The sequence below is a fragment of the Lissotriton vulgaris genome, chromosome 3_1 (genome assembly GCF_964263255.1).
Source record: "Lissotriton vulgaris chromosome 3_1, aLisVul1.2, whole genome shotgun sequence".
Lineage (NCBI taxonomy): Eukaryota > Metazoa > Chordata > Amphibia > Caudata > Salamandridae > Lissotriton > Lissotriton vulgaris.
In genome coordinates, this window is record NC_141689.1 from 1,527,959,856 (window position 1) to 1,527,984,849 (window position 24,994).

The 24,994-nt window shown below is 42.2% G+C and overlaps 1 protein-coding gene across 1 annotated transcript in view; it reads right to left on the bottom strand.

The window, feature by feature from the left end:
• Window positions 1–24,994, bottom strand: part of HADH (hydroxyacyl-CoA dehydrogenase) — a 307,472-nt gene that overhangs the window by 154,617 nt on the left and 127,861 nt on the right. Inside the window, exons 5-6 of the mRNA XM_086962014.1 lie at window positions 7,785–7,874; window positions 1,857–1,929 (exon numbers count right to left, since the gene is read on the bottom strand). Coding sequence (XP_086818140.1) covers window positions 1,857–1,929; window positions 7,785–7,874 — 163 coding nt within the window. The remainder of the gene's footprint in view (window positions 1–1,856; window positions 1,930–7,784; window positions 7,875–24,994) is intronic.

Consider the following 24,994-nt stretch of genomic DNA (forward strand, 5'->3'; position numbering starts at 1 on the left):
ATAGATATCAACTTGCACAATGACTTAGCCTTTACCCAAAAACTGGGATATATATATTGAAAATTCAGGAAAGCGTCAGGTTGCAAGGAATTATATGGGGAAATCCACCAGGTCGTCTGGTCACCCTAGCCAACCATCGCCCACAACTAGGATTCACACTCTTTCAAATTAACTGACTCATTAAAGTATAGGCCAGTGCTTGAAATGGAGAATTATAAGTGCAGGTACTCTGTACTAGTGTAACTTCTTGTTTCTGAGACGTGCTGGCTCTCTCCAATTAAACATTACGTCACTCTTGAGAAGTGCAGGTACTCTCCCTCTCAAAATAAAAAAGTCCCGGTACTCAGTACCGGAAAGTACTGGCCCATTTAAGCACGGAGTATAGCATGCTGTACAGCCACGACCCACCTTGAGGCCAGAGATGGTTAGGCATAAAAAATACACACATATATATATATATATGCAGGTCCACAACGCGTAGCAACGCTACGTTAGATGCACTCCCCTCGATACTTCAAGAATCAAAAGTCCTCAACAAAGTGCGCTTTTCCAAAATCCATATTTATTCAAAGTGCAGCATCGTGATAAGCCATGGAACCAAACCCAACGCGTTTCGGCGAGGAGACTCGCCTTGGTCACGGGTAATTCCAAAACCAATAAACAAACATTAAATAAAGTTTCACGTAAAAAGTGCAACATAAACAAAGGACTCATAGCTTAATCATGGTGGCCATCTTAGAGTGGAGTACACATACATTAGTCACATAGCTCAAGTAATACGTTCCATTGGCACCTTATTGTAAATCAAATAGTCATTTTACGAGAATGAGCCCATTCTTGTCACTTATGTTGTGTTCTGACATGCAAAAGAAATAATTACAGGAAACGCTAATTTTGCGTTCTACATTCCTGTCAGCATCTTAACTAAATGTGAAAACCATCCGATTTCTTTACTCTCTTTCATATTAAGACTTCAAATGAATTGCCCAATTGTAAATTTGAGAGATAACCTCATATGTAACCAACCCCCAGGTTATCTCTCAAATTTACAATTGGGCAATTCATTTGAAGTCTTAATATGAAAGAGAGTAAAGAAATCGGATGGTTTTCACATTTAGTTAAGATGCTGACGGGAATGTAGGACGCAAAATTAGCGTTTCCTGTAATTATTTCTTTTGCATGTCAGAACACAACATAAGTGACAAGAATGGGCTCATTCTCGTAAAATGACTATTTGATTTACAATAAGGTGCCAATGGAACGTATTACTTGAGCTATGTGACTAATGTATGTGTACTCCACTCTAAGATGCCACCATGATTAAGCTATGAGTCCTTTGTTTATGTTGCACTTTTTACGTGAAACTTTATTTAATGTTTGTTTATTGGTTTTGGAATTACCCGTGACCAAGGCGAGTCTCCTCGCCGAAACGCGTTGGGTTTGGTTCCATGGCTTATCACGATGCTGCACTTTGAATAAATATGGATTTTGGAAAAGCGCGATTTGTTGAGGACTTTTGATTCTTGAAGTATCGAGGGGAGTGCATCTAACGTAGCGTTGCTACGCGTTGTGGACCTGCATATTGACAAAGGGGAACCTTTGCCCCTTAATGCACCGCTGTCCTGGTGTCCCGGTGTTGCAAAGGATGTGGATCTGATATATATATATATATATTCGCCCAGATCCGTCTTATGGCTAAATGACATCCAAGTATAACTTCGACAATGCATTTGAACCTTGTGCCTCATTTCCCCCTGCCACCTTTTCACTACCAAGATGTAGCTCTGGGGCACTTCAGTGGCCAGAGGGAACAAAATAAATGTTGCCACTCTCCTAATTTATTAATGCACACCTACCTCGCTCGTGAAGGCGAACTGCTTCCATCAGATAGGGTACAAGAAGACGATTTACAATAAATCCAGGGGTATCCTGAAAATGGAAAAAAACAGTTCTAAAATTGCAGCATCATAAACAAGAACAGCACTGCAGAACATTTACCAAAAGCGGACCTTAAAACGTGCGCAGGACTAGAGTTTTGGAGCGAGTAGCGAAGGAAAAACTAGCTGCCAGTAATAATACCTTTGTAACATGATGTTCAGTACAGAAAGTTTTGCATACATTTGAAAACTGGCAATTACATTCCTAGCAATTACAAAGCTATAAAAAACAAGTATTTGCAATGCAATAGGTCTCGTATTACTGATAGTTTGAGGCATTGGCGTTGCAAATAATAATGCAAAGCCAGTAGGTCATACTTTCAGTAATGTGTGACCTAGTGCATTGCAAATACTTCCCCAAAGAGCAAGGCACCAGCACTGCATGTCTCGGTGCAGTACCGCAAGCTGCTCCTAGAGGTCCCTAGTGAGCAAGGCACCAGCACTGCATGTCTCGGTGCAGTACCGCAACGTGCTCCTAGAAGTCCATAGAGAGCAAGGCACAGCACTGCATGTCTCGGTGCAGTACTGCAAGCTGCTTCTAGAGGTCCCTAGTGAGCAAGGCACAAGCACTGCATGTCTAGGTGCAGTACCGTAAGCTGCTCCCAGAGGTCCATATTGAGCATCATAAACTACCCAAGCGAAACAGTATACAGCTGCTTTAAATAAGAGCAATTATATGTTTAAAGTCTTAAGGCAGTGGTAACATCAATGGACAGCTGACGATCCACTATAACAAGCATGTCCAAGTTCAGGTAAAAAAAAAGCACGCCCACCATTATCCCATCTGAGGCGGCCGTGCTGCTTACATTAACAAGCATTAAAAACGCCATAGGTCTTGCAATTGTTTTAGTTAGAGCTATTGGCATTGGAAATGACACTGTGTTAACAGGAACTTTTTGAGAAACTGGGTGGATACTTAGAGGTAAATTTGCCAGAAAAATTTACAATATGCTTCCTTAGAAGCTGAAATAAGAAAAAAGCTTTGCTACAAATATTACAATGATGACCTCGTATGTGCTGGTCGGCAGCAGGGTGCGGCGCGAGCACGCACAACCTGCATTAGCTCCCAGCACGATAAACCCTTGCATCACGGGTGCCCATACTATTCCAGTGCTGCCCATCGACAAACCTGTCCGCCCACCGCGTGCGAAGCGGCTGCTCCTATCGCCACATGTACTTTTGCCTTACTTTGTAACCTTAACGGAGTTAGACGTCGCGCCACAATGTGACAACTTGCGTTACCTAGTACCTGCGACAAGCACGCACCAAGAGTGAAATAACCATCTGCATGCGGAAACATTGTCATGAACCTAACCAACAATCTAAATCTGTTTAATTTGCGGTTGGCCAGTGATAAACTCAAATATCCATACATTAAAAACGCTGCGTGTTTTGCGCTATCTCATACCTGAGCAACGCAAGTACCTCGGTTTAAACCAACGTCGGCAAGGGAGAAACGAGTATTATCGCTCCGTACACCCAAACAAACGATATGAATCTGCCTAAGTCGCAGGTGGCGAAAGAGAACAAACGTTAATCAATTTTTAGTGCACTCAAAATATCGAAATAAAATCTCTATATAACACCCAATGGTCCGATCAGCCTACGGAAACGCTGCCCGGAACGCTGCATGTACAATTTGCCTAAATTTATGGGCAATATGTAATCAATTATCGTCTGACTACCCGTCCCGTAAGGGAGCAAACCGCAACTTTGTTCTTATGACTGCCACACCGTAACCGCTTGAGCTACGTCGTACATAAAAACAAAACAAAAACTTGTGTAAGTAGTCATCAGCATGTGGGCACGAATAAAACAACCACATACCTCAAACACTATAAAACGCTTTAAATGGCGGCCTGGAGATTGCTGCTTTCAACACAGTGCATAAATCAACAGACTCCCAGCTCCACCACCAAAGACCTCCATCGGCCATACTGTGCACTGCGAACCAGCCATGCCTCTTCCGCGAGCAGCAGGCCATCCCTTAGACGGAAGTGGGGGGGGGGGGGTGATTGGAAATCTACTGGGGCGTGTGGGGAAGAGGTCCCGACTAACCTTACAACAACTTGGCTCTATGTTTTGCCATACGATGCACACTCAGCTCACTAAGACTGGAGACCAGTCTGGTATTTCCACATGCTTATTGTGGTTCAATCAAATTGTTAACATGGAAAGTACGGGGTCTCAATAACTCCCCAAAAATACGGCAACTGATGGTATACCTAGACAGGCATGTCTAGGTATTCAAGTGGCCTTTTTGCAAGAAACACACCTCACAAAACAAACAGAGCATAATGTAAAGCCTAATGTAGTGAAGAGATGGGCAGCAGTTAGGATAGCCTTGTCGTACTCCACATTTTCCAGGACAGCGTTGTTACTAGTGAATAAGGGAACACCATTTACTCTCACTCTACAGAGATTGACGAACAAGGAATATTCTTGCTGCTGCAGGGTTGCTTTGGCAGTTCGAAGATACTGTTCATAAATATGTATGGCCCTAATGTAGATGATCCTACATTTTACAATGAGGTTTGGAGTCGCTTAGGATCATTGCCCTCGTCCATGGTGGTTTGGGGGGGCACCGGGGGGACCCAATTGTATATCTGAATCCCCTACTGGACCACTCAGCCAATACAGCATTGCATGGAAAACAAGCCGCTAAGACCGTAAGGAAAATTATGGAGTCTGAAGGGTTGGTAGATGTATGGAGATTTAGGAATCCCAACACCATGGAGGGAACTTATGTACCATCTGTGTATGGCACATGGTCCAGATTGGATTACAGGCTGGTCTCTAGGGAAGTGTGAACCTGGACGGTGGGTGTGTCAAACCTTGCCAGGACGCGGTATTACCATACCCCTGTGCTACTTGAGCTAGGGATACCTACATATACCTGATTGCAGCCATCGTCATTGCTAGACCCAGTATTTCGTACAACTATTGGTTCGGCCAGTACGCATTTCTTCCATGAGAATGAGGGAACGGTGAAAGAGGCTGGGACACTGTAGGAGGCTTTTAAAGTCACTACTCGTGGGGAGCGCATGGGTGGCCAGACAGGGATCCTGAAATCGCTTCCCAATAAGTTACAAGACATTGAGAGCAGGTTACACACCCTTGAGTGTAAATATTAACAGAGGCCAACACATGACTTATTAGCCCAGGTGAGGGATTTGGTAACAGAGTACACAGACATTGATGAGCAGGAAGAAAGCCATAGGTCTAGAAGGTGGAGGGCGCGGGCTAAGGGGAGGGAGGCAGGCCAGGGCCTCCACTGGCCTCAAAATTAGCAGAGTCTAGGGAGTAAGACTGCATCGTAGAAATTGTAGACCAAAATTCGGACACACATTATACAACACCAGATATTATAACAGTCTTCACAGAGTTCTATGCTAAGCTATATGGGCGTAGGCATCTGACCGTGAGGTGTCCAGATATCTGGATGATGTCACTCTGGGTTTGCTATCCTTGGGCCAGAGAGAGTACCCAACACAGCCCTGAACTGTGGAGGATGTGAAGGAAGCTATTATGGCACTACCGAGCGGGAGGGAAGGCAGCTGGGGTGGATGGTCTACCTAGTGAGTTCTATAAAGCTTATGCGGACAGTCCTGCCCCGCGACTGCTAGATGTGTACACAGAAGCATATGAAAGTGGAGCTTTGCCCCCTACCCTCCACAAGGCCCTTATAGTTACTTTACTGAAGCTAGATAAAGACACAAGTAGGTGCGAGTCATAAGGCCATTATCGCTTATGAATATAGACACCAAAATTATTGCCACCAGACTGCAACCTCTTGTGCCTAGTCTGGTCCTTCCGGACAAGTTGGGATTCGTACCTCAAAAATCTATGGCACATAATTTGAGAAACCTGTTTGCAGTGTTGCATCAATTATTAAACCCTGAACTGAACGCTGTGGTGGTGCTCTTAAACGCTCCCAACGCATTTGATTCCATACTGTGGGGATATATGTTTACACTTCTGCATCGCATGGGGATGTCACTTGCTTTTCTGAAGTGGGTGCGCCTACTATACACCAACCCAGTAGCAAGGATACTTATCAATACATTTGTTTCTGATCCAATAGAGATCTGCAGGTGAACTTGGCAGGGGTGCTCACTAGCCATGATGCTGTTCTCCACGGTTTTGGAACCATTAGCGTGCAAAATCAGACAACGCCATGCACAGGCTGCGCTAAGGTTCTGACAGCGCCCTCTTGCCATATCCCTTTACGCAGACTACATGCTTTTGTATGTGAGAGAACCAGAGATACCCTTGGCGCCTCCAATATGGGAGTATGTGTGGTTTGAGGGGCATTCTGGCTTCAGTATCAATTAGGAAAAATCTACAACTTTTCCCCTCACACAATGCACCACATCTTCTGAATTGAATTGAATTGAACTAGCTAGGAACACTCATCAATATACATTTTCTGAAATTGCATCATTATACAAAGGTGTCTTCATTTGTTGACCAATAAGAATCATCCGTTTGATGGTGTCGTCTGTCATGCGATGCATTCTCTTCCGATTCCCACAGTCAGCAATCTCATCTCCAGGTTTAATGCAAATTGTATTATATTCATTACATGAATTACCCTCATGTCTCAACATTGACTCATACAAAACTCTAAAAGTTGTTGTTAAATGTGGTATTTATTTACAGGCTCTAAATCTAAAACAGTGGATGAGGTGCATTGACCTCTCCAGAGCCCCAAGGATTCTCCATGGGGCTATTGTAAGTGAATGTATTTAACTGTACCATCTTGGTAAATCTTGGGCTCTCGCAGGATCACAAGTATTGGAATCAAGCATAGCTTAATGCAGCGAAAATACTCACAAGGTGCTATTGAAAAATACTTATTTCAGTTACACTATTTTAACATGTTATATTTCCCTTTAAAAAGTCTAGTAATTCATAGCTTTTGGTGACTATATGAACAATGGTGCGTGCATGTCTTTGTTCTAGGATACAAGTTACAGACAAGAGTGATTCATCTCACCAGTGGACTGCTCATGGACAGCAGTTTCAATTTAAAATAACACCATGAAGTAGGTGGGCATATCTACTCATACTTTTTCAGAAAGTACTTCAAGTTAAAAAAAAATTAATTGTAGAGAAATACAACAATACAACTCTCCAACTCAAACAAATTGTTGTGCTGTATTTTATTCAGCAATTATGTTGGCATTAGCAATTAATTCTGTAGAGTAATTTTATTAGTTCCTTGGGTATTTAATTATCTCACAGATCATATTATGTCTCTTTATCTTAAATTATTTCTTGACTTTCTTTAACAATTCATTCAGTCAAGAAACAAGCATGCTTAACAATCTCCAGATATTAATGCGAAGATTGTTTTCCAAGTAGTGAATGAATGAATGTAATGAATACTTTTACAGAATTAATTTAAACTTTAGAGTGGTAATACAGACTATGATGAGATCCATAAATATGTAAACAGAGGTAAAGTTCACAGTACACAAAGGATTACTGATACAAAAAGGGCTAATTAAAGTGCTAATTAAAGTACTAACAACAACAATTTGTTCTTGGAGTAGGACGTAATGACAATATTTATTTAACAAACTATTAAATGACCATAGTTCATCATAGAAAACGTAAGAATGTTTCAGTAATAACATACATTTAAAAGGCTTTTTGTCGCAACAGAGTGCTAAACCAGGACTGCCACTAACAGCATGTGATGAATACAGTTATGAATTTGTAAAGCTGAAACATCATACAGCAGAACCAAGGTTTGGCAAGCCAAACGTTACTTCATTATCTTCTTACAGAACATGTCTTACATGGGCAAAGGGAATATTCATAAACATAGGAATTCTTTACCTGGCAAGCTACTGGGTGCTTTCCCAACTCTTTCACAAAATCTGTGAGGGAATCTGCTGTTGCCTGGCTTGTCATGGGAGTCCGGACAACCTACAAAATATAGAAATATGCCCTTAACCTTTAAGCTTTTTTAAGAACTCCACATACAACCTTTCACATAAACGCTTATACTTTGTTACACATATATAATGCCATTTTTCCAAAAATCTAAATAAGACAATACATGCAGTTGTAAAGAAGCTGACAACAGTGACATTTTAAAGTAATGGCGTCTCTGAATAGCAAGTTTTAAATGAATAATAAAGTACCCATTGCTTTTTAGACACATTTACTCTTTAAAGAGTGGTACATCTTTTAATACGCTCAAACAACATTTTCACAGAAGTGATACCAGTTCTGTGGCATTTTATCTCTCGCATATTCATGTACTTAAATCATTCCAGCCGTGATGTGTTGAATTTCCAGTTCTGCAAGATGAGCTGGGCACATTAAATATAGGCTTAATTATGGCACATCCACATTATTGTATTGCACTGTATCATTTGTAGGGGTTGTTCACACTGTGTGGGGTGCTGAAGCACTTACTCCCACAGACAGCAAGCTACATCGAGTAGGGAGTGTGGTTGGAGGGGTGTTGCTCTTGTATTGAGCCTAAGTGGGATGACTTGATGCATGCAACACTGCACGATCACCAAGATGTGGGTAACCTGATTTGAAACGCAGCACCTGTGGTGTAATGGGTGAGGATATGTGAGACACAGAAGCTCAAATATTATAATTGGAATAAGCACTAAAATATATTGCCAACTGTACATCATGAGCCTAAGTAAGCATTGGGGCAGCAGGATACTGTGTACGCGAACCCCAAAAATTGTAAAAATCAGAGTAGACCCCGCAATTCATATAGCAACATACGCCACGCAGAGATGCTGTGAAATGAGTAAAAGGATGCCAAAAGGATAAGAATGGGAAGTGGGGACATATGCTGCAGCCATGAACTTTTTATGTTATATTTTTTTTAAAGGCAGGGATACTGCTGAATGTTCATCAAATACAGCCCATGAAGCGGAAGAGGAATCTAGGCTGGCAATCTGAGCAGAAACTCCAGGTAGGCCAAGGGAAGTAAAGATTTAAAGCAATGCTTCAGGCCCCAAGCCCCTATCAAGCTCTTGAAGCATCCTGAAGGCAGACGGGAACCAGTAGTGCAAGTCTTAGTCAGGTCATGTCTCCCACCCTAAACAGACTGGCGCCCTGCACATGTGAGAGAGGGAAACAAAGCACCAGCTAGGCTGCTTCTCCTACAGTGGAAGAACGAATTGGTCTGTCTCATGTTACCTTGAGGTCCTTACTCCTTACACACAAGCCCAATACTTTTATTAGATCCCAGAGACCGTTGTTCTTTTTAGGCAACATCCTGAATCTTCTTCCAGAACAATGTACGCTTTTCTTATTAGTAGTGAATGAGATTTCAGGGTAAAAATGAAACCATGTAGAGGAAAGGGGACTTATCCTGATTTTATTGCGTTGACTAGGACAGCAGCATGGTACTGACTCGGTAGTTCTCAGGCTTGTGAGCCTTGCAATAAACACCTTTAATGTAGGTCTAAACCAGTTAACTTTCCTTCTGATCTCTACTCTCTGGTCTCTCCCCACACATGCCCCCCCCCCAATTAACTCTAGCAAAAGGCAGCTGATCCAAAATAATGGAACACCATAGATATTCTTTCCTGTCCTAGACAACTACAATTCAGCCTCTCGTCATGCTTCATATAGCTAGCAATGTGTTGAATAAGTCTACAGGATACATCATTTCAAGTGTGTCCTTCGACAGTAGAGCATTTGCCTGCGTGTGCATTCAATAACTCTGGCTTTGAGCAATAGAGGGACAGCGAAGGTTAAAATTCAAACTACCACTTGCTACTTCCAGGATGGACACAATGTCTCAGGTTATCCTTATTGATTTCAGTGCATTTGGTCCTATTCTGCCTACTTTTCCCATTGTGAAGATATAATCCGTAATCTGCCTTTATCAATATTAAAATATTAAAGTACCCCCAAACCCTTCCAGTCTGGATAAATCAGACTACTCACTACAGGCCCGATTCACAGAACTAACTTAAGACAAAATCCTAAACTTACTACCATTTTGGTATTCACAGAAGGCACTTACTCATTTCAGCTTTAGGACTCCTAAATGCCTTTTGTGAATACCGAAGGTCTTAAAGTTAGGATTTTTCTTAGTTTAGGAGCAGTAAAGTTAGGACTCCTAACTTTACTACTCCTAAACTGAGAAAAATTCTAACTTTAAGACTTTCGGTATTTACAGAAGGCATTTAGGAGTCCTAAAGTTAGGACTCCTAACTTCTGTGAATACGGAAATGAGTAAGTGCCTTCTGTGAATACGGAAATGAGTACGTGCCTTCTGTGAATACCAAAATGAGTAAGTGCCTTCTGTGAATACCAAAATGGTAGTAAGTTTAGGATTTTGTAGGCATGTGTCAGCATCTTGAAATTGCTTCTTTTCTGGACGGGTAGCCATTGGAGGTTCATGAGGTTGGGGGTGATGTGGGTCACTTTGGGGAGTTCAAGGATGAGTCCGGCAGCAGTGTTCTGAATAGTTTTGAGTCTCTTTAGGAGTTGGGTGGTGATTCCCGATTAGAACGTGTAGCTGTAGTCCAGCCAGCTGGTAACTAGGGCTTGAGTGACGGTTCTCCTAGCACTGACAGGGAGCCATCTAAAGATCTTTCAGAGCATGCAGAGGGTGTGGGAGTAGGTGTAGATGACTGCATTGAGCTGGCATTTCATGGTGAGTTTGCTGTCCAGGATGATGCCAAGGTTGCGGGCATGGACCGTCGGTGTTGGTCCAAGTTTGGAAGGCCACCAACTGTTGTTCCATGGAGAAGTGTTGTTGCTAAAGCAGCACTTCCGTCTTGTCCGTGTTAAGCTTCAGGCAGTTGGTCTTCATCAATTCAGCCACACTCGTCATGCAGTTGTGGAAGTTGGTCCTAGTGGTGGAAGGGTCTTCTGAGAGCGAGAAGATGATCTGGGTTTAGTCTGCGTAGAATATGAAGTTGAGGCCATGGGTTCTAACTAGGTTAGCCAGTGTTGAACAGAGTGGGGCTGAGGGACGAACCTTGACGGATGCCGTAGATGGTGCTATTGGGTTCCGAAGTGAAGGGTGGTAGGTGGATAGTCTGGTTCATCCAGTGAGGAAGGATACAATCCATTTGAGGGCATCTCCCTGGATCCCAAAGTGGTGTAGTCTCTTGATAAGTGTGTGGTGGGATACAGTGAATGCTGCTGAGAGGCAGATGGAGCCGCAGCTTCCCCAGGTCAAGGAGGGTTCGGGTGATGTGCTGTGGTCGGCGAGGAAACTGGATTGGGTGGTGTCAAGCAGGTTGTTTCTTTCCAGGTGTTTAGAAAGTTGGAGGTTGATGGCCTTCGAGGACTTTGGTAGGAAAGGGGAACAGAGAGATGGGGGAGAAGTTCCCGAGTTCGCTGGGATCTGAGGAGGATTTCTTAAGGAGGGATCTGACCTCGGCGTGTTTCCATCCATTGGAGAAGGTGGCTGTGGTGATGGATTCATTGAGAATGAAGGAGAGTTTGCCACGGATTTCCTTGCTCCAGAGGATGATGAAGTTGTGGGGGCAGAGGTCCATGGGTGCTCCAGAGTGGATGGAGTTCATGGTGTCTGGCGTGCTCTGGGTGGTGAGCTGTTCCCATGCATTCAGTAGGTGATTGTGCTGTATGTGTGAGTATGTTGTAGGGGTCGGTGGGTTGGGTTTCAAAGTTACCGTAAATGGTGGATAGCAGGTTGTGGTAGTAGGCCACTAGGGTGTTTGCGAGTTCTTGGGACAGGGATATGGAGTTCTCAGTGGCTGAAAGGCATGAGAACTCTGACGATGCAGAAGAGCTTCTTGCTATGGTTGGAGCTTGCTTCGATGCGGTCAGCCAGGGCGCATTTCTTCATGCCTTTTAGGCGTTGGTGATATTTGTTGAGGGCTGACTTGAAGGTGGCGTGGTCTGTGAGATCTCTACCTGTGCGCCGTCATCTATCAAGCCTTTTGTAGTTGTGTTTCATTGCACTGGGTTCTAGTGTATACCAACTGGCTCATTTGGTGGATCTGCTGGTTTTGGCTGGCTTGATGGGGGGCTCTGTATGCGCAGTTTGTGATCCAGGTGGAGAATTTCTGGGCGGAAGTTCAAGGTTAGTTACAGAGCCGGGCTGGGTGATGTGGGGTGGAATGGGGGGCCTAGTAATGGTGGTGGATCCTGTGATGGTAAAGTGGACGATAGCGTGGTCAGCTCAGGTGTGTTCAGTGACATGACGGTACTGGACTCTGTAGCAGGCAGTGATGATTGGATCAAGCATGTGTCCTGCGCTGTGTGGGGTCAGTGATCAGTTGAGTCAAGCCAGTGTTGCTCATGCTTTCCAAGAGGTTGGCAGAGTTTGAGTCTTTGGGGTTGTGGAGGTAGAAGTTGAGGTCTTCAAGGAAGATGTAGTGCTTGGAATCAATAGCGATGGGGAGATGAATTGGGGGATGCCATTGCAGAAGCCAGGGCGTGGTCTAGGGGGTCTGAAGGCAAGGGACCCTCTGATGGTAGTTTTGCAGCCGGCCTGCAGTTGGAAGTTGATGTATTTCATGAATGGATGGAGTGTTGTCTTCAGTGGTGGGGCAGTGGATGGTTTCTTTGTGGATGATGTCAATGCTTCCTCTGTTTGTTTGTGCGGTCCCTGTATATCATCTTGTAGCCGTTTGGCGTTGCGGTGGCAATGTCGGGTGGAGAAGGGATTGAGCCAGGTCTCTGTGATGAAGATGACGTCAGGAGTGAGGGTGGTGATGTTGTTCCAGATTTCGGTGGCGTGTTTGCACAGCGATCATGTGTTGGCAAGAGGTAGTGGAGTAGTTCCAGGGTGGTCGCAGTCGGTGAGGTGGGTGTCGCAAGGGTTTCTGTGAGGGCGGGAGGTAGTTCCCATCAAGCAACAGACCAGAGCAGCCAAATAAACAAGATCCTCTGTAGAGCCAATAAATTGATTGGATATAGCCAGGTCTTCCCTCTACACCTCCAGAAATACTTCCTGTCTGTTTCGCCGAAGGTGAGATACTGTTCAAATAGGTTCTTAAGAGCCCTGCCGTTTCAGCAAGGGAAGGCTGGGCAAATAACCACATGGGTTTTGGAACCAATCTTGAAGACTTTCATATGACATACATGATTCCACCATTTAACTGGTAGTGCTGTAGAGGTAAAAAAACAATGCATTACCGTACATCTGAAACAATGAAAGAGTCTGAAGATAGATTGCACGGTTAAAGAGGGCATGTTAGTCTGAAACTTAAACCATTTTCCTTGTCACCTCTTTATGTCTGTAGTAGAAAGTGGCATAAGAAAGTCCCATTGGCCTTAAAACATAAATACAAAAAAACAATAGCAGTTTCTTCTCCAGGACTTACAATGCTGGTGCTGAGCTTCTTTCAAGTTGTTTATGGCCTCCTAGAAAGATAGTATATCAGGCACCAGAGCATACTTCTCCAACCAGTAGCTTGTGAGTGAAGGATAGTCCCCTGTAAGTAGCCCTTCTATATACAGCCTAGTCTACTAAATCGGAAGCTTGTGCTTGGTTCAATCAATGTGTGGAAACCAAAATTGAAAATATTGTATTTGAGATGAAAATGTGTGCATTTTCAAAACTCCTAAACTGATGTGTGGAGAGAAATATTTGAATTTCAAACATCTATTTAAAGCTGTTATTGGACTGACAAAAATCAGATTGTGTTGCGGAGACTTATCACTAATTAATTTGGTGTCAGGAGCACAGAACCTATGGCTGTTCCGTATTACCCATGTAGAGGAATTGCACTTTGACAGAACAGTTTTAGAATACTGCCAGCAACCAAGTGTGATGCACTGAAGTGATCACTGCTGGTAATCTTTACGTACGGCGCCCTTTAATGTAATCTTATCCGATGTTGTAACTGTTATATCTCTATTATTAGTAGCTTGAGAGGATTTTCATTGAACATAAGTAGCTCTTATTACAGAAACTGTCGGAGAACCCTGCACCAGAGAAATCCTAGGATTATTTAAATGTGGTGGTCAAGAGAGATACAGGCCATCCTGCACACCATGGAATTTAATGAGAGTGCGCAAAGCGGTGACGTGGTGCCTGGAGTTGACCTGACCTGACCCTGAGACTCTCTCTATCAAATACGTGTCTACTGTTGGCAATGAGATCAGACTTGGTTTTTGGTTACGGGTGGTGGCATCGCAAATGGAGATACTCATATCAGAGGTAAGTCTACCTAAGGTTGCACTCACTCTACTTCTGGGCTACTAGGTATTTGAGGCTGGCTATTATTTAAACCGAGAGTACTCATCTTGTGCACATGAGCAGACATCAAGATCCTTTACTGCTCATAATGTTTTGTTAAGGAACAGGACACTAGCAAAGCTTTTAAAGTCAAAATTCTCAGACATCAACCTTGCATAGGAATGAGAGCAATGGCACTGTTCCTCTGAAAAAACCTCTTTGGGTGTAAACGGAGTGCTCTTTATAGAGATCTAGTTACTTTCCAGATTCTACTGTGTTTACCCTTGCATTAGCCTCCATGTATTTAGTTTTCAAAAATGATTATATTAACTTAATGGTTTAGCTCCTTTATTTGAATAAATTCAAATAACGTATTTGTTTTTTTAAACTGCAAATAATTAAATCTTCTACGAGCCAAATCCTTTGTACAATCAATGTCTCAATGCATTTCGCGCATATATTAGCACTTCATTAGGAGTTGGTGCATACAGGAGACTACTGAAAAAAATATAGCTTGCAAACATACTTAGCATAGATATAGTTCATCAAATAACCAATTCCTATGTTAATTTATTTTGCATTATGAATAAAAAGATATTGATCTTATACTCAGCATCAACTTAAATTTATAGCTAACTTAGTGTTAATTCATCATTGCCTGTCTTGCACACGAGTGAAAATTCCTTCTGCAAGAACTACTCTTTAAGTGAAATCTTGTTAATACGCCATTTGTGAACAATATCTACCGAAACAATATTGGAGGAATCAATTAAAAAGTCATGTGGACATCCTCGAAGCAAACAATCAAACATTCCATCTTTAAAACCTTCTCAATGTGGTGAACATTAGTAGGCCCACTAAAAGTTAGTTAATGATGGGTCTTTTTCATGTATCCTGTATTGTCTATTTAACCCCTCCCATGCTCGTGACAGAACCGTTCCATCACGAGCCTCGGGTGGGCTGTGCTGGTGACGGAACGGTTCCGTCACGGCCCCCGCGCCGCGCCTGCGCGGCGCGAATTCTGCGCCTGCGCTAACGTTCTCTAGCGAGGGGCGGGCCGTGACGGAACCGTTCCGTCACAAGCACAGCTTACCCGCGTGCCGTGATGGAGCGGTTCTGTCACGAGCACGGGACCGCCGCGCGGCCCCCCCACCCCCTTAGCACTGCGGCGGAATAGTCGCCGCAGTGAAGGGGTTAATATGCATTTATGATAAGAGGAGAAAACGAACATCTTGACCCTATGCAATAGCGACATATTAAAAGCTAAATTTGTATAACACATGCATAGCCGTTTCCAGACGGCATGCTGGTTTCCCTTAAAATAAATCACTCCATTATGGTAAGTTTAATATTCGGTTATTACATTGTGGTTTCTCTACTGTACAACCATGTTCGTCTGTGTTCATCATGCTCGGTATTGTGAGGGATATAGAAAGGAAACGATATCCATGTACTAAGTTGTTCCTGTCTGTACGCTTTATGAATAATTCAGTGACCCACTTGTTGATTCGGGCGACCATAATATTAACCCCTTCGGCACTGCGCACATTTTTGCCCTGTGCGGGCGATTTAAATAGTGGGCGGGATCAGACGGCCTCAAGCGGTCCTCCACACACGCCCACCGTGATGCATGACGGCCGGAGACCGTCATGCGCACCGAAGGGGTTAAGGTAACGACAATGTTTCAATCCACGGTCTATTATCATACCTAACTTACTCTGAATAATTATGTTCAAAGAGGATAGTCTCTGGCCCTTATGAGTAGGTCAACTAAGAAGAGAAGTTAGCACAAAAACCTGTACAGAAGTGAAATCTATACTACTATTATAAAAAAGAGAGAACAGAAACCTTTTGGCAAGGTAAACTCGTGAACCTCAGCGCCAATCCACACACCCAATACATTGTTGGAATCCTCAGGGTGTGTAGATGGACATAGGCGACATAAAATAAAAATAAAACGTAAATTAAAAAATTAAAATTTAAAAACAAAGTAGTTCCCTAAAACTAGCGCCGGCCACGACGTAGCGCTGACCGTGACCTAGACGTACGTGATGACGACAGGCGGGGAGGAGCGGTGACGAGGAGTGGCGGTGAAGGAGCGGTGACTAGCGGCGAGGAGTGGCGGTGAAGTCCGGAGCGCGGGGAGGATGGGCGGCTCAGGTAAGGCAAAGGCGAGGCGGGTGGCGGTCTGGGCAATGTCGGGGCGGGCGGGGGCCCGGGCGGGAGTGCACAGAAGCCTAAAAGAGGAGTGGCAGTGAAGTCCGGAGCGCGGGGAGGAGTGGCGGCTCAGGTAAGGCAAAGGCGAGGCGGGAGGCAGGAGGAAGGCGGGCGGGAGGCGGTCTGGGCAATTTCGGGGCGGGCAGGGGCCGGGGCGGGAGTGCACAGAAGCTTAAAATGCTGCCCCCAGCCCCTTTCTGCCCCGGGCAACGCCGGGGCGGGCTGCTAGTATACTGTATAAAATAAATAGTGCCAAGGAAAGGATTACACTCAAACAAGCAGAATTAATGAAACCCTACAAAAGAGCAAGTGGTTATACCAGACACACCTATATCAAGAAATATTTACACCAGTGTCAAAATAGCAGCAGAATAGCACACACACATTGGAAACTTTTTGAATCGGACAAGGATATGGGTACCTTGTTCCCTCAGAAACAGACGCTAGTCTTCAGACAAAGTAAAAATATAAGAGACTCGATAATCCAGACAGACAACAAACTCTGAAAAGGATAACAGATATTGAGCAAACCCAAAATGGACAATTTTCCCTCTGTTAATTGTGTAGAAGATCAAACAATACTTTGCAAATCAAGTAAGTATGTATTTTTAATCAAATGTCTTGTTAAGACAGCAAGTCAGCAAAACAAAAAGAAAAGCTTTAGTTAATTTCAGTGAACACAAAAGGTACAATGGAAACCAAAAATAAATAAATGCAACTGTGGTACAACCTTCCTGAAAGGACACAATTGAAACCAAACACCATTCCAGATAATAGAATCAATATAGGAACCAGAGAGGGGAGGGGATCTTGAGCTTTTCCTATCCAGGAGGGGATGGTATTGTATATAAAGACTGACCATAATGCATTCAACTGTACTAAATGATAATACGGAGACAAAAAACCTGCAGCAGCGAGTGCAGAAGATATTTTGGTCGAATTTTACCTTTCTAATGTTTTAGCCATGGGTTAATAGTCTTAAAGAAACCTCATTATCATCCCTGGTAACTTTAAGAATAAGACAACATAGCCAATTTATGAAAAAACTACAAGAAGGAATGATTGAATCTGGAGCAATCGGAGATAGATACATGAGATTAACAGCAGTGGTTCTACTACTGCAAAATGAGGACAAGAACAATACAGGAGAAAAGGTTAGCTATCCATATTAGACACTCAAAACTTCTGCGGCAAAGTATGGACAAAGATTAAACCAGGAGAATACTTCACTGGATCAAAAGAATGACCACAGAAGCTTTGAACTTACTTAACAAAAGATCCAAATTAAATGCCCACACACATAATTTAAAGCATTAAGCTGAAGTTAAAAAAAAACATATTTACAAGAACAAGTATGACAGAACTACAGGAGGAAACGAGGACTGTATCGAATATCTGCATAACGGATTGTTAAACTCTTGATGAAAGGAAGTCGGGAACATACAGGATTCTCCTTCATTCATGTGATCATAACTAAATGGAAATTATACTCTAAATTAATATTCATAAGATACCGAAACTACATATAGGTATACTAATTCACCACTAATCCTTTATGGGTTCCAGAGTAGCGTGCTACTCCCCAACAACGCATTTGAGCACCTCATTAGGGTTACTAGTGCTATACAAATGCAAACCTTTTTTCCTCTTTTTACCCCTCCCCAACCCTTCTCAATCCAAATAACTGACTAACATATCCATCACCCAAATTACTTCATATTTCACTATACTAATTTTCAATACAAATCCTTTATGGGTTCTGGAGTAGCCTGCTACTTGCCAGAAAAGGGCTTTAACACCCCATCAGTGGTAACAGGCGCTATATGAATGCAAACCTTTCTTTCCCTTCTATCCCTCCGCTATCAGTCTCACTCCAAATAACTGACTAATATACACAACTCAAATTACTTTCATATTTCACCATACTAATTCACCACTAATCCTTTATTGGTTTCCGGAGTAGCGTGCTACTCGACCAAAAAAAGCACTTCATCAACCCATCAAGGGTTAGAAGCGCTATATAAATAAAAACCTTCTTTCCTCTTCTATCCTTCCAAATCCAAATAACTAACATACCCACCACTTAAAATTTACTTGCATGTTTTACTATACTAATTCAACACTAATCCTCTATGGGTCCTGGAGTAGCCTGCTACTTGACGAAAAAGCACTTCAACGCCTCGTCAAGGGTAGTAAGCGCTATACAAATACAATTACAATACAATACAATATAGTTATGTTTGACTAGGTATCACACGCAGACAAACTAATGAGATAGACCGAACATACTGTTAGTGATATGAGTAATTGCCACACTTTGAGCTCATACATACATGTAAAGATCCTTCTGCCCATATGACATAATTTTAATTCAATGAATGTCTTCACTGCACGTTGTTTGCTTAGAATGCACCACCAGATCTTGCATGAAAATTGCTCAACTCGAACCTAGACCACACGTGATATTATAACTAGTGATGTTGCACCTTATGCCTTATTGCAAGTCTCTCTGATTAATACTACAGACATATGATCTGTATGGGACTATGGATTAATATAGCTATCATCTTTATAATACTGTTCATGAACTCACTATGCTGGATTGCCTCACAGCATTAAGACTTGCCCTTTAATAGTATGTCTTCAATGCCAGTCAAGTAACTAGACAGAGAAATAGAAGAGACATTTCACACAAATTTCAACAAGCTGGAACGCATCTCAGAGGTTCAAACACATTTTTCTTGAGCCAATAAATATTGGTAAATTAAGTTTTAAGTTCTGATGGTATCTTTAACTTTGAAGCAACAACGCTATTTAAAACATGCGGACTTAAAATTTTATTTATCAGATCATATGCGGTACACAGTGTGATCTGAGTCACAAACACTCTTTCTCTGAATCAACTAACATAGGAATATTGATAGGTCTGACATATGCCTTTCAAGAACTGTTACCCCTATTGAAAAAGTAGATTCCAGAAGAGGCAATTTTTACTTTTTACTTTCTAGATCTTACATGGCACTGCACATGATTAATGTAAAGGAGCACAGTTGTACTTTAGAGGCAATTAAAATGAATATTTTATATATCATGAGAATGCCAAAAAAATAATATCTATTGGAGAGAAATCTGTAGAATTTTGCAAGCATGGCCTGCGGGATCTGATCAGGAAACAGGAGCCCTAAGGAAAATTGAGACTCATGTGGGATTATCTGGAAAAGGCTTGAGTCATTGCATACAGTTTAATGTAGGGCAAGCATGTGGTAGCGAAGCCTCAAAGCCACTTGCACTCTAGCTTCTTTCAATGAAAGAAATACTCAGTCATCATGGAACGTCAGCGCTGTCTGGAATGAGGCTGTGTGCACACTGAGAATGAGTTACGCAGCAGCGTTCAACCAAACTACATTTTCAAGCAGAGCATAAACTTAAGCATTCTGAAGTGACGGATGCACTCTTGGAATTTTGGGTATAACTTCCTTCATGGTCCAGGGACTCTTTGCTTGGCAATCATGATACAATGTTGCTGCTGCCAGGAAGGACCTCTCTTTTTGGATCTTGGATTTCCTTGATAAGACCCATATGTTTCTATTGATTGGTATTGATGGGCATTGGGAATATTGATTGGTATTGATGGGCATTGGAAATACAGAGAAGTATTCTGAAAGTTGCCTTGTTGATGAAAAAACTTCTGAACTATGTCTTGAACATGTACAGGGACTCTGCTAAGACTGGGGGTTGTTGCATTTTACTTATTTTCTGTAACCGGATAACCTAAGGATTCTTACACTGGACTATGTGGTACAGGTAAACGTGAATATCACACATCCGAGTTCTACAATGCACATACAAATTCCCAAGATTGGGGAACAACAGAACAATAAAACTTTTAGTTACCACAAAGTTCTACAAAAGTAAAATAGAAACTATACCTCATCTCCCACAAGAGAGTGTATAGTGACAAAGCTGGAGGTAATTATGCAAGACACAGGAAGAAGTGCTAGTACATATATGTATTTGAGGTACTATTATATGTGTTTAGTGTTCCGAAATTACAAGTTCCACATCAAATTACATCCAGTTGGTTACACAGAGATCATTCTGAGGGATATCCATTCACTATTAGATTCAAACACAGATCAGTCTATGAAAAGTTGCTTAAGATATCCCTTTGTTTTGCTGATGTTCACTATAACCTACAGACAACCATTATTAACAGAAGTGGTGAGTTAACGTGGTAGTGTACTGCGTTTGTTTTCTCTAAGCACATTCCCCTTTTCCTGTTTCCTCCAGTGGCCATGGTGTATCTGTATATGTGGTCACTGGTGGAGTTGGTGTGAGACACAAAAGTGCTTCGAACCCAATCAAACCAAGGGGACTTCTGCTTTGTCCTAGTTAAGTGAAAGTGCCACCAAACGGAGTACCACTTTGGTGGAGGGAAATGATTATTTGCTTCACAATGTTTCTGCCTTTTGTCATCAGATGCGGAAACGGTTTGACATACTCTTTCTTCAGATAATGTGTTACATTTAAAGCAAGGTCACCATACTCTAATAAGTTGTATTACCACTTGTAATCACTTGACAATTGTGACTGATTGACGAAAAGGGCATCCTTATTCTGTCAACACTTGCAAAGTGAGTTGAAGGATGTCTTAGTGCAGGTGGGTAATTCTCCTACCAAGCATGATGAGCTCTCGGAGGTACTGGTGCAGACTAATCATCTTTTCTCTGAATACCTTTCCAAAAAGACCAAACACCTTAGTATGTTGACCTAAGGTAGACGAGAACAGATAAAGACTGTGTTCGTGGTTTGCATTTTTAGTGAGATGGTCAGGACATTCTGGACACAACTGTAGAAGTAAATCCAAGCTTTTTAAGAGCCAGTTGTCCCTGACACTGGCTACTGAAAGACAACTTGATCCCTCAATAATAATAGGTGCTGCCAACTCCAGCAAAGAAACCAACTCCGTTCCCACGTGGGGTGTAATTATAATGCAGTTGGCTATTGCATATAGGATATTCATAGTGAAGATGAAGTTGTCGTAGGGTCAGGAAAAGGGGATTTCAGCGCTTTTAGAATCTGGAGCTTCTGTGAATTATATGGCTACTACGTTTGCTCAATCCTTGCTGATTTCAAAACTGAAGAAAAAGAATCCAGAGGATGGAATGGCAGTAGATGGTTCAAAGTTATCTTCAGGTTCAGGGAAGCTTCATGACCATATTTTTTATTTGGTTTGTTTTTAAAATCATCATAAGAACATTAGTTTTTTTCAGGCTAAGGTAATTCTAGGAATGCCCAGTGTGCCTTGCATGAACCTTGTGCTAACTGGGCCGTAAGAACAGCTCAATTAAATTCTGCCTAAGGTCAAACAAGTGTATGATTTCACGTCCATCCAAAGAAAACATCTTTCTAAAGTGCTAGCAAGAATGGATATTTAGACAGCTATTGGGTGTGGCATTTGTTTACCCCCTTATGAAGACTTTAGTGATAAGAAAAAGGAAAATGCGTTACCCCCACCAAGAAGTTATTGCAAGATCGAACTGGAATGACATGCGCAAATTCCTTGTAGTCGAGTATATACACTTACTGAAACTGAGACAGATAATCAAACTGATCTAGAAGAATATCTGCCCAAAAGGTTCATTAGGCCCTCAATCTCATACTTCTTCATTAGAACACGAGTAAACTACAGACCCTCAACAGAATTTTACAGTGAAAAACGGTTACACTTTGCCATTAATATCTGTTCTAACATATTAGAAATTGTAAGATATTTCCGAAGTTAGTGTACAACAAAACTTACCATCTACCCTGGGTCAAAGCGGGTGATGAGGGAAAAATGCTGTTCCACACTCAGTTTGTTCACACAAAAAGTCAATCATTCTGGACTCTGCAATGCCCCAGCATCATTTCAGTACACATCCGATTATAAACGGAAAGGATTTTGGATCTGTTCTTTAAAATGTGCTGTTAGATGATATTGTAACCTACTTTGACACCTTGAAAACTCAATCATCACATGTAAAGCCAAAACTACCTTTTTGCTAAAATGGGCAAATGTTTTTTCACTGAGGTTTTAGGGTACATCATTATATCTAAGAGCATTAAGATGGTTTATTTAATCAAGAGAAAAGCAATGTATTTCTATCAGGTCAGTTAAGACAACAGGCTATCATTTTGCTTCATGGTTCAAAGATATTCGAGTGAAACTGAGATAACTGTAATGGTTGTTGAGCACTTAACCAAGATGACAAATGTATAGCCCTACTTAGTCTGTCCCCTAGCACAGACTTTTGAATTGCATGATGTTACACAGGTTCTGTTTACGGATACATTGTCCAGGGCCAGACTGAGAACCAAAACCGGCCCTGGCAAAGTGTTCGGCTGGCTCCCCACTCCCCCCCCCCTCGGGGGTTGGGGGTGCCGCCGAGCTCTCTGCCAGGGACGGTATGCTGCAAAAACGGCCCTGTAACAAAATCGGCCCCCAGGGGTCCTAAACCGACCCCCACCCGTGCGGCGCACCGGGGGAATGCCCGGTGCCCGCTACGGCCAGTCCGGGCCTAACATTGTCTCAATTTGTTTCAAAGTTCCAGTCTCATCTTTGTAAAGAACTAGATAGGGAAGTCACTCTGTCTGCTCATAACTATCTTCAGATGGATTGGTAGACTGAATCAATCTGTGAAAACAGTATTTGGGATATTAAGCATTTTCACAAGTGAAGGATTGGAGCAAGTCACTGAGGTTGGCAGAATTTAACATATAAATAGTACATAACACTCTTCTGTTGGAATGTCACATATCTTTTGTAGGCATATCCATCATTCCAGTACATTTGCTTTAGATCAGCCTTTGTCTACCTCAGTTCCTCTGTGCAAGAAGACTTAACTGAATTAATTGAGATTACCACATCTGCACAGAAGCCATGGATGCGTACACATTTGCTGCTGATCGTAAGAGCAGTCCAGCACCACATGTTATAGGTGAGACGGTGTGGCTAGTCACAAAACTTTGCATTTGAAAACATCTCTCAAAGAACATCACAAGTATTTAGGCCAATTGTGACTGAAGAGGTTGTGAATCCAGCTACTGTAAGATTAATATTGCCTTAGCCTATGACAATCCAGCCAGGTTTTGATGCCTTTGTTAATGCATTATTCTGCAAAAATACTTCTTGTTTCACATACTTTGCCAATTCTTTTGAATTCAGAAAATAAGTCGGGGTTAGGGGAGGCGGTTATACACGGTCAGGAAACAGGGCTGGAGAAGGTGCTTAAGACAATGTGGTTTGAGCACAGGGGAGCGATACTTGAAGATTTGTTCAGGGAAGGAAAGGCTGGCAGTCATGGAGAAGTGTAGCTGCTTTCTGGTATGAGGCTACAACCGAGCAGAACATGCTATGAGGCAGCGCTCTGACCATGAACTACACTTTCTAGCATGCCTACATAAACCTGTGCGTTTTCTGGAGAGACAGCCCCCATCTTGGATTTCTAAGTATACATTTTCCTCATGGCCCACAACGTCAATGGTAGGCAATTGTGATAAAATGTAACTGCAGCCTAGAAACTTCCTAAATGGATCTCGGGTTCCCTTTCCAAAACCTATTGTTCCCTTGGGATTTGTACTGATTTGTACGCCATTTGTTTTAAGTAGAATGATGTACGCACAACAACTCTTGATAAATCGCTAAAATATGCACAAAATGCATTGAGCAACACCGGTTGTACAATGGGCTTGGAACCTAGAACATTTTATCATGTGTACATAAAAAATAATTAAGAATACTGTCGGAATTTATTAAAAGCTGAAATAACAAAGGCAAAAGTACCATGAAGTTTATTTGGAGTATTTTTACAAATAAAATATATATTGAGTCTAATGCAAGGGACTACACAGTAGAATCTGGAAAGTAACTATGTACCGGACAACTTACTGCAGCATCTAAATACACGTTATGAATGAATACTGTAAACGTTTACTAAATTTATGAAGCGAAAATAAACTATACAAGAGTGAAACAGAAAAGACTTACTCATTGCAAAAGGAAGCTCCCATAGGTTACACAACCTCGCCTCATTTTTGAGCAGAGGCGGAACCCTGCCGGAAGAGGTTCAGAACATTTTCCAACAATGCCCTCAAGTGATCTCCCAGATGCCACCACCTTCAATGTGATGAGAGACCGAAATACAAGTCATGCAATATGTGCTAGCCATTTCAGTGAGTTTTTTAAACAGCAGAAAAACCCCTGTTGAAAGTAAATCAGCCTAGCACTAGCGAGGTCATGTGAGGAGAGACTCACCCCGATTAGAAAAAATAATAGAAAAAAAACGCACACACACTATTACGAAATTTGAAGAAATTAATGGCAAATGCCAAATGGCACACGGTGATGTCCCAAATTCCCTTAAGAAACCAGTTTTGATGTTAAATACAAGCCTCTACAGGCAGTGGAATGTTCTGGGATCCTTGCTGCAAGCAACCGAACAATGAACTACCTGCCAGACTACACAATTATCTAGCATAGTCTAACTTTCCTAACACACAGTAGATGCACACTTCACAATTTTTTGCTTTGCACTTTCCATTGTTAGGGAGCGATGAAAATGATCTATTCCACGGTCAACTGTGGTCTTAGAGTACCCAAACATTGGAACCTGCTCCTTCCCTTACAATCTGTTGGCTTTGT